The sequence below is a fragment of the Eurypyga helias genome, unplaced genomic scaffold (assembly GCF_000690775.1).
Source record: "Eurypyga helias isolate BGI_N326 unplaced genomic scaffold, ASM69077v1 scaffold13267, whole genome shotgun sequence".
Lineage (NCBI taxonomy): Eukaryota > Metazoa > Chordata > Aves > Eurypygiformes > Eurypygidae > Eurypyga > Eurypyga helias.
This window is the reverse complement of record NW_010259870.1, coordinates 36,844-53,382: the sequence shown is the minus strand read 5'-3', so window position 1 is coordinate 53,382 and position 16,539 is coordinate 36,844. Positions and strand designations below refer to the sequence as shown.

Here is a 16,539-nt window from a genome sequence, read left to right as displayed (position 1 = left end):
CCCAGCCACTATGCATTTCTCTCCTTCTGCATCTTCATGTTTTCTAGATGTCACACAGAGTTCTCCTAAATATCACGTTCTCCTCAAAGCCAACAAGCAATGGAAGAATACTTTAAATTGGTTACATCGGGAATCTTAGCTTGAGAAAGTAATTCTGAGTCCGTAGTACGGATAAGAAAATCTTGGTGTGTGTTTTTTACTTTGCTGCATTTGCAGGAAGCCTTGAGTTGAACCTGCTGCCTTGTACTCTGCCAGCAGCCAGTGTTCTTAAGGCTGTGCAGTTTGAATCTGTTGGGTAGATCTTAAAGTCTCATAAAATGCTTTGAACTTAGTTCCATCAGCTTGTTTTGGGGGAAGAGAGGAATGTGTTGGGGAAGTCCATGCAAGTGGATTTGTATTCAGAGATATTGTAAGATGACTCTTTGTCCAGATTTTCATTTTTCTTTCTACTGGCCGTGGTTTGTTCCACTAGCAAGCAAGAATTCTAAGTTAACAGGATATAAAATTGGAAAGAACAGAGTCTTACCAGGTTTTCCTTGGCAGAAGCACGTCAGTTTGCCCTTCCTAAATGACCTGTGGTGATCTAGCAAATCTGTCCAAGATACACTGTTTGTTGTGAAGCCATCTTAACCGAACCAGGAGCTGGGGATATTTATTCTGAACCTACTATGTCCAGATCCTTTTGTGACATTGGATAAGTGACTTAAAATGTATCTGTCTGTTTACTACTTCATGATTTTAGGTTAAGTTTAGGCTTTTGAGGACTAATTGAAATTACAGTGTACTTGCAAAGGTCCTGAAAAGGACTGTCTTTCTATGAGCCAGCAGAAAACAAGTGCAGAAGTGTTAGGGTTGATACTCACCCAGGCAACTTACTGCTGAAATTCTTGTGCATCCCAGATGAACAAGAGGCCTTGAAATCCATCATGAAGGACCTGGTAGCACTCCAGATGGGCCGACGTCACAGACTGACTGGATATGATACCATGAAGAATAAAGACACTGCTCACTCCAACAAACAGGTAAGAGACTGTTTAGCGAGTACTTGAAACCGTTACCTGGAGGCAGAAGGGACAGAGTAGGTTGAAGGGGGTCTGCTGTCTCCCTTCTGCCTGTGCTTCCGACTGCTGAAGCATCACGGGTGGATTAACTCCCTGTTCTTGCTCAGGCTGCAGTGCCAGCATGGTAGCTTTTTTTATTTACTTACCTTTGTGGTCTGTGAAGTGTGGAGTTTTGGTAATCTGCAACATCTTAGTATTCTGACATCCTCCCACACATCTGTTTGATGGGTTTGGTCTGTGTCAATTAGCTAAAAAGTTTACCAAGTGGTTTTCCTGTTTCACAGTCGTATTACCTTTTTTTTTAATGACTTTATTATTTTTCAAGAAAAAACACAATGCCAGCAGTCCACCCCTCTTGGGCAGCCCTGCAATAACAAACCAGTGTGCCTCTGCAGTGGAAGAAAAAAAAATCCCGGTAAGAAAACTGTCTTCCTGTTCAATATTAGCAATTATAAATTAGGAGCATGTGTTAAAGTTGTGTGCGGTGACCTTTACAGAATACATTTAAGCAGGTGTGGGAGGCCAGGAAAGCTTTTCTTTACTGACTGTCATGATGTAGCAGTGTGATGCACTTTTCATTGTAATGGAAATGATACTTAAAGGGAAGCAGGGAACTGAGGAGCATAATGGTGAAAAGAAAACAAACAAGTGTTTCCATCTCTGATGCAAAAGAAGGCCAGTGCAATTTAAAGTTGCATAAAGCAGGCTGTTGGGTGATGAGCTAATGCTGGTCTCATCTTCCCATGATTCAGTCTGCATGTGAATACAGAATGAAGATCTCAGTAAGTGGTAGTCAAGCTGAAGTTGGCCCAAGAAGGAAGCTGGGAGGGGACTTTTTTCAAGGGCTTGTAGTGACAAGACAAGGCGTAATGGGTTTAAATTGAAAGCAGGGAGGTTTAGATTAGATATCAGGAAGAAGTTTTTCCTGGAAAGGGTGGGGAAGCACTGGAACAGGTTGCCCAGAGATGTTGTGGATGCCCCATCCCTGGATGTCTTCAAGGCCAGGCTGGATGAGGCTTGGAGCAACCTGGTCTAGTGGAAGGTATCCCTGCCCATGGCAGGGGGGTTGGAACTAGATGATCTTTAAGGTCCCTTCCAACCCAAACCATTCTGTGATTCTATGAAGAACAGTGAAGAGGGTTGTCTGAAAGGCCTGGCTTTAGTGAAGCTGTAATAAACCTTGCTTCAGTGAGAAAGGAAGCGGCTGCTTACAGGTGTCTGAATGGAGGCAATGCCCTTAACAGGGAGGGTTGTTGGAGTTACCCAGTCATATGTCACGTGAAGATGGGAGTGAAACTAGCCCCTATTGGGGTATGGGGATGTGAAGTCCATTTTCTAAAAGAAATACTTCTTCTGAGGTAGTAAGTGGTAGGGCCAGTGCTTTAAAACATCTCTAGGTTCACTTCACATTGCTAGAGACTTTTTTTCATAGAGAAGACTATTGCATTGGCATTCTGGTAGAAAGACAGGACAGAATACTATCGCTCTGTCAGTGCGTGCTGCGTATCATTTGATTGAAATACGTGAATGCAAAAGCAACAATTTCAGTCAAGAATTCTTTGTCCATTACTGTCTTAAAACTTAAATCAAGTTACTTACAGTTGGACTGACGTTAACAGGAGAAGTTGCCTGGATCGGTAAAATAACTCTTTCCAGTGGTATCCTTACTACAGGCTTAAGCTTTTTGGAGCAGGCTTTAAAGTTCATGTCTGTCTTGTTCTTATGCTTTGTCTGCTCATAATCTACTTGTTCAGCTGGGATAGGGGATTTCCTTGATTGTGCTATGGACAAATCCGTAGATGGAGTAGGACGAAATCCTTTCCAAATCGCTTTGAAACGTAAATTCAGAGATGTCTTAAATCAAAATCTGTAATCATTATTTATGGTACCACATCACAGAACTGGAACGCTAAAGCACCAAACTTGGATTTGCTTTCTTACTCGTCTCTTAGACAGTTTATGTGAGTTGCTTTAAAAAGTGGTTTATGTAGGCGATAGGTTCACTGCTTGCAAAGGAAACAAAAGGATCTTTAACTCCTCTGAGTTCTCTCTGAAATTTAAACACTAAGATCACTTTAAATACCTTCCTTAGATCTTTGATAAAATAGACACAAATGGCCAATGTCTGATCCTTTTGGAAAAATCATCAGGAGATAGATGCCACATTCCACACAACCCCCCACCCTCCCCTCCCACCTACCCTTTGTTACATATTACTGGTTCAAAAGCATGCAGTGCTGTTGAGACAGATATTTTTGTTTGCTTCAGTACCAGTAAGTTGAAGAAAGGTTTCCAGGGAGCCCTTGGTACATCTTTTAGTGTTGTCTAATGTTAACTGCTGAGAACTGTCTCTCAGCTGTTTCATGACCTAAAACGCATCTTGGGATCAGAAATTTAATCTGAAAAATTACTTTAATTCAATTTAATCCAAACAATCCTGTTTAGTTCCCTTAGACTAGGGTACTTAGAACTCTATCGCCTTCTTTCCCTGAAAATCCCTAATATAAGGGGATCATTCCTCCATCCATTATGCCTAAGAAATACTCTTTCATCAGTAGTTGGCTGGTGAACATCTTCCGTAGTTTATTGTTCCTATGCTGTTGCATTTTTCCTTTGCTGGTTAATTCAAATGAGTTCTCTAGAATTTGCTTCATTTTGTTTTCTTTTTAAAGTTCTTTTCCTCCACCTGAGAAAACGTCTTTGGTAAAGTTACGTGTAGATTATGCACCCCCAGATGATTGTTGCTCTGATTGGGAAGCTCGTTTGTCGGGATCAATTCTGTACCTGCAGCAGGGCTGCAGGAATACTGTGTACTCACAGTGCTTGCACGGGTCCCTTTGAACTGCATTCTTGACCACTAGGCCTGCCAGATACTTCCTCCAGCTAAAGAGCATTTCCTGGCCCCATTTTTTTGAAGTTCCTAGATGTATGATTGCCTATTGTCTGCGGCTTTCACAGATGGCTTAATCTATTCCAATCACATAAATTGTGCAGCAGAAATTATGGAGTCTTATCAGAGCAGATTTTTCCCTTTTATTTTTATCATTGTGACCTAAATTGGGATTTGAACTTGGATCTCCAGAGTTGAAAGTTCGGCATGTTGACTCTTCCGTGCCACATAGCATCTTCTGAGATGAGTGCAATGCGCAGGTTGCACAGTCAGTGCTTTGAACCGTCTGCCAGATACAGGCCATGACCCCTTTGCACTTTAAAAGGTGACACATAGTCCGCTTCTTTGTAACTTCATAGTTGGAGCTTCAGCGGCTGTGTTTTTGCAAAAGCAAAGATTTAGTCTGTGTCTTAAGAATAAAGGATGTAGCCCGTTCCCTGTAGTGCTGTCTTTTTTGCTGTGGAAGAAAACATGCTTGCTCTGAGCATGTGCAAAGAAAATTAGATGAGTATGCAGTTGGACTCAATTTCAGATTTTTGCCATGCAGTGTTAAAGATGGATTAATTTTTCTTATAGTAAAAGTGTATATTTCAGTGCTCTCTGTTTAAGTGCCAATTAATACAAATTGCAACTTAGTTTTTACCTCTTTCCTTTTCTTTTTCCTTCACCAATTTCTCCATTCCTCACGGTGCTGCGTTCACGTGTCAGCCACTCTTGTCCACAGTCTGCTTCAGCTTCCACGGAGAAAGCTATCAGACTTGATGTGCTCTGGTTAGCCTTTCGAGGAGTTGATGCCTGCTGCGGTCACAAATTGACCTGCTTTGTATTTGGGCCTTAAAACCGTAACACGGTCCATTTGTGCGCTATTGCGTGTGTCAGAGTTTCACTGTGAACTAACCTTTTGTCCCTTCTTCTGCAGAATGATGTACGGATAAAGTTTGAACATAATGGGGAAAGACGGTAAGTCTGTCTTCGCTACGTTGATTCTTTGCTTAGTGGAATCATTTAGTCATTAGTAATTTAGGTTAAATGATTTGTTGGTTTGTTCCTGAATAAAAAAAAAACGGTGAAGGCAACAGCAAACAGGTCGTACACAACACAGTTATTTTTAAGATATCAGTGTGTCATACAACGCTTTCCCTTGATGTATTTTCACAATATCTACGTGTAAGTGAATTGCAGGAATACTAAAAAAGCTGCCCAGCCTGAAATAAATTCAGCCTGATGGTTTTATTTCAGTTATGGTCCCTATTTGTTTCATTTACCTAAAACCGAATTAAACTGATCAAATTAGTGTCATTCTTTTCTAGTTTCTCACTTCCTGATGACCTACCACTATCACAGTCCTGCTGTGCCTGAGCAACAGACACAGCCAGGGAAGATTTTTTCATTGGTCTAAAAGTTTCTTTGTTTTTCCTCTGATACTCAGTTTCAAGATACTTTCTTTTACAAAACACCAGAATTAAGTGAATTAGCATTTTCAGTGTTTATGGTATTGTTTTCAATGGGTAGAATTACCTAAACATTTCGAAGTAGGTCTCAAAGCCCTGCACTGGCCACCTAATTGAGAGGGACTCCTGATGCTGTTACAGCCTTTCAGTGGCCCTGTGTACATACAGGAAGGCTCCAAGCTCTTGCTGAGGAGGAAAAAGGGATCGGGATGTTATGGTCCACTTTCCTTTTTTGAAGAAATTACTTGGATTGTAAGCATGAGTTTATATTCTACTCTTCACAGGCGTCCTGTGGGAATCCTTTGGTTTCTCTTCTCCCAGACAGTATTTTCAACATGTTCACCGTTTCGTGATAAAATGCAAGTTTAATGTTGATAGTGCAACAGTGCAAGTTGTATGTAGGGGTCCTAACAGCCTGCTGCTGGCAAAGGTTACCAGCTGAGCTGCTTAAGCTCCTCCTCAGGTATCCTCCTGTGTCGAATTCTGGGGTTTGTGTTGAAACGGAAAGGCAAGGGTGTTCGTTGTTGGTAAAGCAGGCAGTAGAGAATAACAGGTAAAGTCTTCCTCAAAAATTGAACTGTTTCATTCATCAAAGTCCTAGATGGTGAATCCTGTTGTTAAAAAACCCCTGAGTTCTGGTGCTCAAGGAGAAATTTTTAAAGCATTTGTAGCTGGGATCTACTGCCGCCTTTGCCAGCCAGATCTTCTCAGCACTCTGCTGTGTCAGGGGCATTGTGTGGACTTCAGCAGAGCCGCTGTGCTGCTTGTCACCATCTCTTGTGATACCCTCTTAGGACAAGGTGACTTGGAAGCCAAATCTTGTCACTGCCGTCCTATCATCTCGGATGTCTTCTGGCTGAGTGCATTTAAGATGGCACAGAGCTCAGGAGAGAAGAAAGGGTTTTTTTCTGAAGTAACATTAAAATGAAAAGGTTGATTGTGTGTTAGTCTAATTATGCAGTTACGCTTGCCTGAATTCCCCATTCCCAAAGTGGTATGCAGTTACAGACAGCAAGCTTGCACCGAGAATGTAAGTGTGTGTGCTTGGTTTCAGAGGAGCTGCCAGATCTAACCACAAATATTTAAGGTGGTCAGGCAGGAATGGGCTCCTTAAACCCTGCAGTCCCTGATTTTGCGTTAGAAGAGTGCACGGAGTTTTTAAACTAATAGAATTTGTGGCACCTGAGAACAGCTCTGCTTTTTAATGCATTGAGGGTAGAATGGAAGCCTTTATAAGGGACTTCGGCTCAACTGAGAGCTAAATTACGTCTGTATGGTGCCAGAGGACTATAATTTCGTGGATGGGTTTCTTAGGAATACGTGGAAAATGTTATTGTGGGCTGCTTTTTAACAAGGAGGATTATTTCTAAATAGCTGAATGTTGTAGGTCTGGTAGCAAGATGAACCCTTCCTGGGAAGGGGCTAACGAAGCCAACGAACACTAGAGCTAGTTAAAACAAAAGCTGCACTTCGTGAAAGGATACTGAGTGCTGGCGAAGCAGGCTGGATGGATGTTTTGGAAACTGAGCCTTCTGTCCAAAGCGCAAGTTCGGCAGGAACTCCTGTGAGCTTCCCCAGAGGTGATTTGGGGTTTCACTGCACTGAAAGAGTTGCCCCTGTGAGCGAGAGAGGTCTTGAGTTTCTGTGGTCCGTTCAGGTCTTCCTATTTCTGCCTGATGGCAAAATTGTTGAGTGGTGCTAATAGTCAAGCTTTTGTGGCAGTGTTTCAGCTGTGCTGAGGCAGTGTTGTTTCAAGCTGCAGTGGTGGGGTAAGCAGCTCTTGAAGTGGTCTGATAGCTTTCAGGAGGACAGTGGCTGTCAGCTGTAGTGGAGACGCAGCGTGGTCTCATGGCTCGTGGAAGCAGATGGTGAGAAGTCTGGTTACAGTAGCCCGAAGGCAGGAACAACCAACCATCTGGGCCTTGTGCAGCAAAGACATGGAAAGTGGGTTTCTGAGCAGCAGATGTCCTTGGTTTGCCAGAGTAATGGGTTGTAAACTATATTATCATAGAATCACAGAGTGGTTTGTGTTGGAAGGGACCTTAAAGCCCACCCAGTCCCACCTCCTGCCATGGGCAGGGACACCTTCCACCAGACCAGGTTGCTCCAAGCCTCATCCAGCCTGGCATATTAAACCTAAACAAACAGTTTTAGATGCTTTACTGGAACTTCATATTACTACTTTGCCTAAAGCATTAGAGTTTCTATTCCAAGGTAGGCAAAATGGTAATAAAAACCTAATAAACCATAGTCATTTTCTGCAAAGCATGCGTGTGCCTCAGCATTCCCCTGGGGCGGCTGTGCCTGTTGCCATTTTGGATTTCTTGAGGCCATTTGTGTATGTGAATCTAAAACTCCTGCCATCCACCTGGTGAGGAAACGGCTGAGTGCTGGAACCAGGGGTTTGGTGTGCCACAAGAGCTGAGCTTGGAGAGCACAGTCAGAACAGTTTACATCTGTGCATATTTTCATAGAATCACAGAACAGTTTGTGTTGGAATGGACCTTAAAGCTCATCCAGTTCCAACCCCCCTGCCATGGGCAGGGACACCTTCCACTAGACCAGGTTGCTCAAAGCCTCATCCAGCATGGCCTTGGACACTTCCAGGGATGGGGCATCCACAGCTTCTCTGGGCAACCTGTCCCAGTGCCTCACCATCCTCTTCGGGAAGAATCTCTTCTTGATATCTAATCTAAACCTCCCCACTTTCAATTTAAACCCGTTAGCCCTTGTTCTGTCACTCCCTGCCCTTGTAAAAAGTTCCCCCCAGCTTCCTTGTAGCCCCTTCAGGTACTGGAAGCTGCAATAAGGTCTCCCCAGAGGTGGAGGTGCTCAGAGATGCTTCACGTATGAAAAATACTCCTGAGGGAAGAAGCGTGAGAGTATGAGACTGATCTGCCTTATATGAATATTCTGTTTTGTAAGTTTTGATCTATTAGGCCTCTGTAACTAACAAAAAAGGAAGAAAAGCAGTTTATTTAAATAGCTGTGAATGACAAATGGTTGCACGGTTACCATCAGATTTGACCAGTTCTTGAGAAGAAACCCCCACAGTGGTGCGCGGGGTTGGAAGGGTAACTGCAGAGACATGTAGTGAGTCTGTGGTTCAGATGTTCAGAGATGTTGGAGTTGAGCATGCCGAGGGCTAACGTGGAGCTGACGTCACGGACCACCTTGTGGAAAGAGAGTTTTCAGATTCCGTCGTGTCCTCCTGCTGATGCCTTCCCCCAGGACTTCAGGACTAACTTTGCTGTGGGAATGTTTGTTGAAACCTTTCAACTGGAACGTGTTTTGGAAATTTTTAGGGAGTGAGTTTTGAGTTCAGATATTGGAGTACTTAAAGCAAATACTTTTTTTGTTCTTTTGGCCTTCTGCAGCTTTTAATTCAATTCTCACTGAATGTGTTTGTTTGTGTTTTGTGCCTGAGGCAGTATTCTTTAAGCCAAAGTGCACAGGAGATTTGTATCCTGTTTTGTGGAAGAAATTTGTTCAGTAAAGGATACTTCTCTATCCAGGGACAAAGGCATTCTATTTGAAATCTTCAGCTGAATATTGTGTTTTGAGAAACCATTTGGAAATTGACCAGAGATCAAGAATTCCTTGCTAAAATAATTAATATCAGTTCAAATCAGAAAGGTTCACTACCTGCTTGAGGGTGAAAGGAGGACATTGAAATGTTTTTAATGATTCAGCTACTTAAGTCGATTGTGTTGTCAGGTATATCTCTGAATTCAGTCAGTCATTCTCTTTTGTTGCAGAATTATCCCATTTGTCCGTCCCGTGCGCTATGAAGATGTGCAACAGAAAGTGAAAACAGCCTTTGGCCAGCCGCTGGACCTCCACTACATGAACAATGAGGTACAGAGCATCGTTAGCAGTGCTCAGAACATGGGACGCTGTAGAATAAACCTCCTTTTCCATCCCAAATTCTGTACCCTTAAATTTAATTTTCAGTTCTTCCCTCTAACGTGAAGCACACTGCTCCAGAGGGAAACATGCTGGTACTGACCGAAGAATTAACGCTGATGTCTCTATTGTACGAACATCAGCATCTTGCTTCCTTGCACCCGTCTTGTCTGGGAGACTCCTGGGCAAGTAAAAAAATGGTATTTGAAGTATTCTGACTGTTGAAAGCACCTACTGCAGCCCAATACATTTACAGTCTGAGGACTGCTGGCAGCCCCAGAGCCATTTCTTCAGCTGCCTGATGGCAGTGTCAGTAGTGTTTGTGTTGAACTGCTGACCGGCAGCAGCCATCCAGCCATTTGTAACACGTTTACCTCCTGTTGGCTGCAACACCTTGTTCTGCTTATTGCCCAGCGTGTCAGCAAACAAGGGGAGAACAGGGGAGGCTCCCTGGTGTGAGATGCTGCAGAGCTGTGGGCACTGTCATTGGTAAAAGCAAGTGACGTGGGGAAGAGTGCTTCTCTCTGAGGAACTGGGTAGACTATATTAAGAGCCTGAAGTATTTCGTTGGCTCCTCCCTCTGGACACCCTGGCTTTTCCTTGTTGCCCTACCACCGTTCCGGACTGCATCCTCAAGGAGAGAGATGCAAAATCTCAATCACCTGTAGGAGCCAGACAAAAATGAGTGAGGTTCTTCAGTGTTAGCAACATTCACATTTTGAGATGTGAGTGGGCTGTAGAATAGAGGGTGTCTGAGCATCATTTCATGGGGACTTCAAGTTTTAAATTCTTCTTTGATTCCCTCTTTCAAATTCTTAATCTTCTTCATAGTAGTCTCTATGTGAAACCCAATTTTCACTTGAGAAAACCTTGTATTCTGAGACAAGGTTCCCATCAAGGAGTCAGGGGCCTGTCTCTGACTTGGTTTTTGCCAACAACAAATTCGGGTAGCCCTTATTTTTGTGTTGGTGCCTTAGAGAAATTTACATAGGGTCAGTCATTTCTCTGCTGGCAGGGGAGGAAAACCTTGTTAAAAAGAACAGTAAGACAGTATTATAATGAAAATTTGTGGAATACTTGAGCAATCACAATCCTATCTTGTATTCTGATGGTTTTTCCTAATGGTTGTTTAAATACCTGTTGTGGAAGTAGGCTTTTTTTTTTCCCTGTCTTTTCTAATTATGTTTTTCCTGTTCTTTATTTTGCAGCTATCTATTCCTTTGAAAAACCAAGATGACCTGGATAAAGCAGTAGATCTCTTAGACCGAAGCTCTAATGTGAAAAGCCTTAGAATATTATTGCTGTCTCAGGACAGAAACCATGTAGGTAACAACTTCTGTAACTGCAGCAAAATGAAGGTTTTTACTCTTAAGCCTCTGAAACATGATGGTAGCCTTATCTGAGAGTAACAGGAATTAGTAAAATCATTCTTCACAGACACAAATGCATGTGTTTATTCTCTGTGCTTTGGCTTAGCTATAGACATCTCTTTTTTTCTTCCTTTGTTTTCCTGGCTTCAGTAGCTGTTCAGGGACTAAAGCATGGCAGCTTTTTAAGCTGTAATATGAAGGCCATTTTATATCAAGTACCCACTGACTGTATTCAGAAAACAATGAGTTTGGTTCACAGGGAACTTAATTTTGCCTTTGATGAATAGCACAGTGCTGAAGGTGCATGTAATTAATTATGTTGCCTGTAAGTAAGCTCAAGTTGTCCTTGAAGACAAGCTATTGGCACCTTTTCCTCTTGGGTGAGAAGCCCAAGAACAGCTCCCAGTGATTTTTCAGTTCTGTAGCTTGATGCACTGAATCCAGCCTTACTCTGTAGAAACTCAGTTGCTTCTAGCTAATAATGGTGTGTTAGCACCTAAGATGAATTTGATGGTGTCGTGGTTCAGTTTCCAGTACCACAGGTGGCTGTGGCAGTGAGTATCGATGCACTTTTCAGCAGAAAAGATCATAACATGAGATCTTTAAGTCAGGCTCCCAAAGCTGCCCTTTTTGGGGAATGAATTTCACTGCAAGCTGAAGAGGGCAGAACCAGCAGTTTCCCCTATTCCTGCTCCATGACTGGAGAACTTTTTTCAATCGACTGGCATTGGGTTTTGGTTTTTTTTTTCAGAACTAAAATCATACCTGTTTCAAGCTAAAGACCTTGATAGCTTAGATATTTCATTTACAAATTACCAAATTCGCTTGAAGAGTGTGGTGCACAAAGCTACTGTCTCGAAAGCTCGGTTGGTAGCAGCTTGTTGACTGTTCATCCCTATTCAGGTTCTGCAGGCTGTGAGCTCAAACTCCTGAAATAATCACACCTGTAAGTCTTGGAACTGTCAGGAGAACTTAAATATACTTCTTGCTATTTCTGAATTTGTTAACCCACATTAATAGAAATGCGCAGACCTTCAGGAGTATTAACAGCCCTTTCCCAAACGTCTGGATGCCAAAAGCTGGAAAGGTGTAGGAGGGGATGATGCTGTTCTTTGTCCTATGGCCTTTCCCTGAGCGTTTGTTACTGGCTGTTCTGAAGACAATACTTGGCAAGAAGGGCTTTGGTCTGACCAAGCGTAGTCAGGCTTTGTTCTGTGTTGTCAGGAAACAGTCTGTAAAAGGTGGCCTCAACTTTTGGTATAACGCAGTAAATCCTCTTTTACAGCCCTCTATGAATTTCAGTGTCTTCAGGCTGCAAACCAGATCTTAAGTGATACCATCTAAACTTTACATAAGCCACCTACAGTAAACTAAATCTCATCCCTACACCAGCCAGTAACCAGTGCTGTGGGGTTGTACTTTTATTAGCTGTTTTTTCCTCTTCTGCTCAAAGCAGAAACAAACAGCGAAGCCTTCAGTAAGTGCCACTGTTTCCCCCCTCTCCTCCGACTTCCTCTTCAGCTCTGAGTTGCCTGACAGGAGAGCCCTACATGTGATAAAGCAAAAGCCCACAAGTCTGAAGGAGGTTTCTTGGCTGCATGATCTCATCCCACTGAGGGAGCGGGAAGCATTATTTTTCCTGAAGTACAGGATGCAGATTTTGTTTTGGTTGTGCTCTTTTCTTTTTCTGGGGATGGAAAGGTAATGCTGTGACTTTGGCACAAATCTGTGTATAAACCAACCTGACTTTACAGCAGTAACTGTGTGACTAGTACTGAGAGCCTGTGTTTGCAAACAGCGTTTATATTCATTTTCTTGTGCTGCTTTCTGTGGCCCATTTGGGCTTTTTTTTATCAAGCAGCTCACTTCTGTTGGCAGCCCTGTCTTTCTGTTTAGAAACTAACGGAAAGAACTGGTTAAGTTGAACACCTCGACTGCTAAAGCCAGAGTGTCCACGTAAACGGTGTGACCTCTGCATCCTTTATTCAGCTCCCATGAATCTGTTCATGGTAGAGTTTATATAATTTAAATCAGGTTCCTTCCTTGCTCTGTGCAAGGCGAAGTGCTTGTTAAATGAGCAACTATTCAGTACTTAACTTCTTTGGTTCTGTGGCTTCACACCTTATTTGCCAGTCACATTCAAATAATTCCCAGAAGTCAGAACTCATCTCCCTGGGGTGTCTATCGTTCTGTTCATTTTGATAAAATAAGTTAACACTGGTTAAATTCTGTAACAGACAAGAGGAAGGGAATTTTATATCCTCTTGTAAAACCAGGTACTTTGGGACAAGAAGATTGAAATCAAAAGTGTCCGCTAGTATTGAGGACCTGATTTGACATGTGTAGGATCTCATTTGCTTGGGGGATGTTGGCAATTCACAGTATTTTGTACGTTCAGACCTTCGTGCACCATCCCCAGATAGCTGGAGCACCGTTCAGTCCTCTGCTGGGAGCCCATGTCCCCTCTGTCATCCACGGAGAGAGCTGACACAGAGGTGCTAGCTGCCTGAACCTGCAGCCTAGGTATTTCCAAGTGAGCACCCTCTGGAGTTGGAAGTGGCCTTGTAGTTTCTCGCGGCAGAGCTGCGCGCAAGTGCTGCGCAAGGAGGGCAGGATTCTCCTGGGCAGCATCCTACTGCCCTAAATGGCAAAGCCATCCTGCAGCTCCTCTTGCTACAAAGCATGCTGGAGTTACCCCTTCCATCTTTCTCAGCAAACTGGGGACAAGTCCCTTGGCATGTCTCCTTTCATTCCTCTTCCTGATTTGAATGAGAAGATGACACCGTGGAAAAACGATTGTTCATTAGATGATGTCTATGTACTTTCAGGGAAGGGTGAATAAAAGGAACACAAGCCACATTCATCTTGGCATCTTCAAACTCTTTGTGCTCTTAAACTCTAGAATTTATTTTCACTTGGACTGACTTGTCAGTTTACTATTCTAAAAACTGTGGGGTTTCAGGTTGCTCTCTATCTGCTTCTGAAAGAGTGGAAGATGTGTAATTCATCTCTGCTGGCTGATAGAAACTGTAGGTTCTCCCATGGTTTGGTCTTAGAGTGAAATGAGCCCCTTCTTGTTTGTCCGTAGTGAGCTGATCGTGGAAGACAAACCTTTAGGCGAGTAAATCCTGCGTTGGATTTGAGGCCGGAGGGTTATAGCATGCTCTCGTTGTTCGACTCCTGTTTTACACAGTAACTGTGAATCTTGCTCTCTTGCTGCCTGTATGGTTTGTGTTCTGTGATGTTAATAAGATTTCAGGTTCTAGAACTGTTTCTCAGCTACTTTCTTGCTACTAAACATAATGGTGTTTTTGAAACTGTGGCCAGACCGCTTGAGCTCCTCAGTCTCATAAATTTTTATTTCATTTTACCCAACAGACCAGTTCTTCACCCCATTCTGGACTGCCCAAACAAGTCAGGATTAAAACTTCCCAATCTGTGGGGGATGTGAACACACCCTATCAGCAGCCAGAACCTAGAAGTAGGCATCTGTCTGTCAGTGAGTATTTTTGCCACTTCTGCTTGTCTTTATTTTGTGAGATGTATCTTTTGGACACCACTGTTTATGGCACAACGTTTGTGAAAGCCGTGAGAAACTGAAAGGTTATTTTAGGACAAGGCAGTTCATTTTTAAAAGCTCTGAATATGTTTACAGTAGAATGTTTCAAAGTTCCGTACGAGGTTGAACAGCTGAGGAGCTGCTAAAGGGGATGTCCTACAGCCAGATTCATTGAGGTTAGGAGTTTGGAAAGCTTACGTGAGTCCATTAAGCTTTTTATTTAGATTGGCAATTTCAGTTCATGAAACCTATATTTGATATTTTTTTTAACCCATGTTGGGCTTTGGAATATCCTCACTCCTGTATGAGGCATTTTACTAGTAGCACAGGAATTGCCACTGCGTGTCTAACCAGTCCCTGCATTCGGAGTTCCTTTTGCTCTCGTAATTACCTGTTGAGTAGAGCACAGGGCCAATATCGTAGGTGACTGACACAGCCACACAAAAGGTGAGACAAGTCAGAGTGATACGTACCTTTGTCTCATTTCCTTTGTGTTTCTGTTAACTTAGTGAACTCATGTTTACTGGAAAGGTCCGTGTAAGACTCCGGTAATTTTCATGACTTCTATCTCTTGGATTTGGCAGAGTTGTCCCAGTTTCTTAGTGATAACCCCCTGTGTAACTGTGCAGTACTATTGAGCTCTATGGTTGAAACAGCTCAAAGCTGTTAACTTTTTATGTGAAAAACATCTGAAACTGCTTCAGAGACATATGGGTCAAAAAAAAATTAAAAGTTGGTGGTTCAGAATCTGGCTCCTTGGTGTGAAGCTCAGTGAGCAGTGACAGAGCAGGAAGAAGGTGAGCAATTAGTAGGGATCTGCAGTACAAAGGCAGAGCCTGGGATGGTGTTCAGTGTGACTTACTCCTGCTTTAGAAGTGAGAAAAGCTAAATTTTGCTGGAAACAGAGGCAAAGGATGGCTGTGTTTGTCACAGCAGCTGTTCTAGGGCTTGTCAGACCTAATGCTCCAGATGACAAGTTTTGCAAATCAGGAGCACAGTACTAGGAGCTGGGAATGTCAGAGTTGTTTCGTTTCCCAGTTCTAAACCAGCTCCCTCTGTGGAAAAGGAAGGCTTCGGTTTCATTAACTGGGTAAACCTGAGGTGTAAACGTTAGAGTGTTGTAGATCAGTATTCACAGTGCAACCGTAGTGTCAAACAATAAATCCAATTAAACTAGACCAGACGGTCTCCATATTGGGGGGTCTAAGCCGGAGTCAGATCCCCACTGTTCTGACCAAAGGTAATTGGGAGAGGCAGCTCAATAGAGAAGGACTTGAGAACTAGACCAGTAGTTCCCAACACTAGACTTGTCTAGCCAACTGCTTGTCTAGAGTCTGCTGATCCCCTTTTATACAGTTTGCTTTTATGAAGTAGCAAACAAAAAAAGAAGTGCTGAAAGCTTGTGAAGTATGTGACTGAAACGGGAACAAAAAGGGTTTTCCCATCCTTTCTAGTTTCAAGTTAATATGCATAAAAAGAGCAACATTCCTCGGTCTCATGAAGAAAGCAGAGGTATCCATGCACGTCTGAACACCACGTTTCTTTTTTCACTGGAAAATTCAATGCCAAAAATATTTTATTTAAAAATAAAAATCTCCTTTATTGGCATTCTGAGGTAACCAAATAATGATGCCAAAGCTAACAGACTGTACCGAGTGTCTGTCGTGGGTAAACTGTATAGTAATAAGAGGCCCCTTCTGTGTCCCAGTTGTATTATCCCAGCTTATGCACACTTTCTAATTAGCCTGTCATTCATCACTCAAGAAAGCATTAGGTTTATTTTCTGGATGTGTCAAAGGACCAGACTGTTAAATCATTAAGAGGTCCGGAAGAGTTCCAGTTCTGTCAGAGGTCTGATGGTAACTTGGCAATAGCTCAGTCTTGAATCAATTCTTTCTTCCTTCTCTTCTCCTATCTATGATTCGGCAAAGGAATTTAACCCTGCTTTGCAGCGTTTCAGGCATAGAGAATAGGCTGTTTGTGCCATGCCATGCAGTGCAAACTGAAAGCAGCGTTCAACAGAAGTTGTTTGCATGCAGGAGATATATCTGTGTAGTTCCTGTCTTCTAAAGTGGACGGGCCTCGAGCCTGCTGTCACCAACTCAGAGGTTTGGAAGTAATGATAACTTTTATTTAAAAAAAAAAAAAGTTGCTAAGCATTCTGGCAGCGCTTGTGTTTTTTCCACTCACTTCCTTTGATATACATTGATTTAGTGCTGACTTCCTTTTCCTGCCCAGTGCTGGTGGCCTTTCCACAATAGCAGCTGGGCTGATGCCAGCAGGGCTCGGGCTCCCTTCGGCC

General features: G+C 42.9%; 1 protein-coding gene across 3 annotated transcripts in view; it reads left to right on the top strand.

Annotated features, from left to right (window-relative positions):
• Positions 1 to 905: 905 nt before the first annotated feature.
• The window catches only part of MAP3K3 (mitogen-activated protein kinase kinase kinase 3), a 30,415-nt gene continuing 14,781 nt past the window's right edge, over positions 906 to 16,539 (top strand). For 2 of the 3 annotated variants that reach the window (XM_010154812.1, XM_010154811.1), the window contains exons 1-6: positions 906 to 1,022; positions 1,387 to 1,476; positions 4,871 to 4,911; positions 9,161 to 9,260; positions 10,517 to 10,630; positions 14,057 to 14,177. In XM_010154812.1, the coding sequence (XP_010153114.1) occupies positions 927 to 1,022; positions 1,387 to 1,476; positions 4,871 to 4,911; positions 9,161 to 9,260; positions 10,517 to 10,630; positions 14,057 to 14,177 (562 nt within the window). In that variant the 5' untranslated portion in view covers positions 906 to 926. The remainder of the gene's footprint in view (positions 1,023 to 1,386; positions 1,477 to 4,870; positions 4,912 to 9,160; positions 9,261 to 10,516; positions 10,631 to 14,056; positions 14,178 to 16,539) is intronic. The other variant, XM_010154813.1, reaches the window with a different exon arrangement.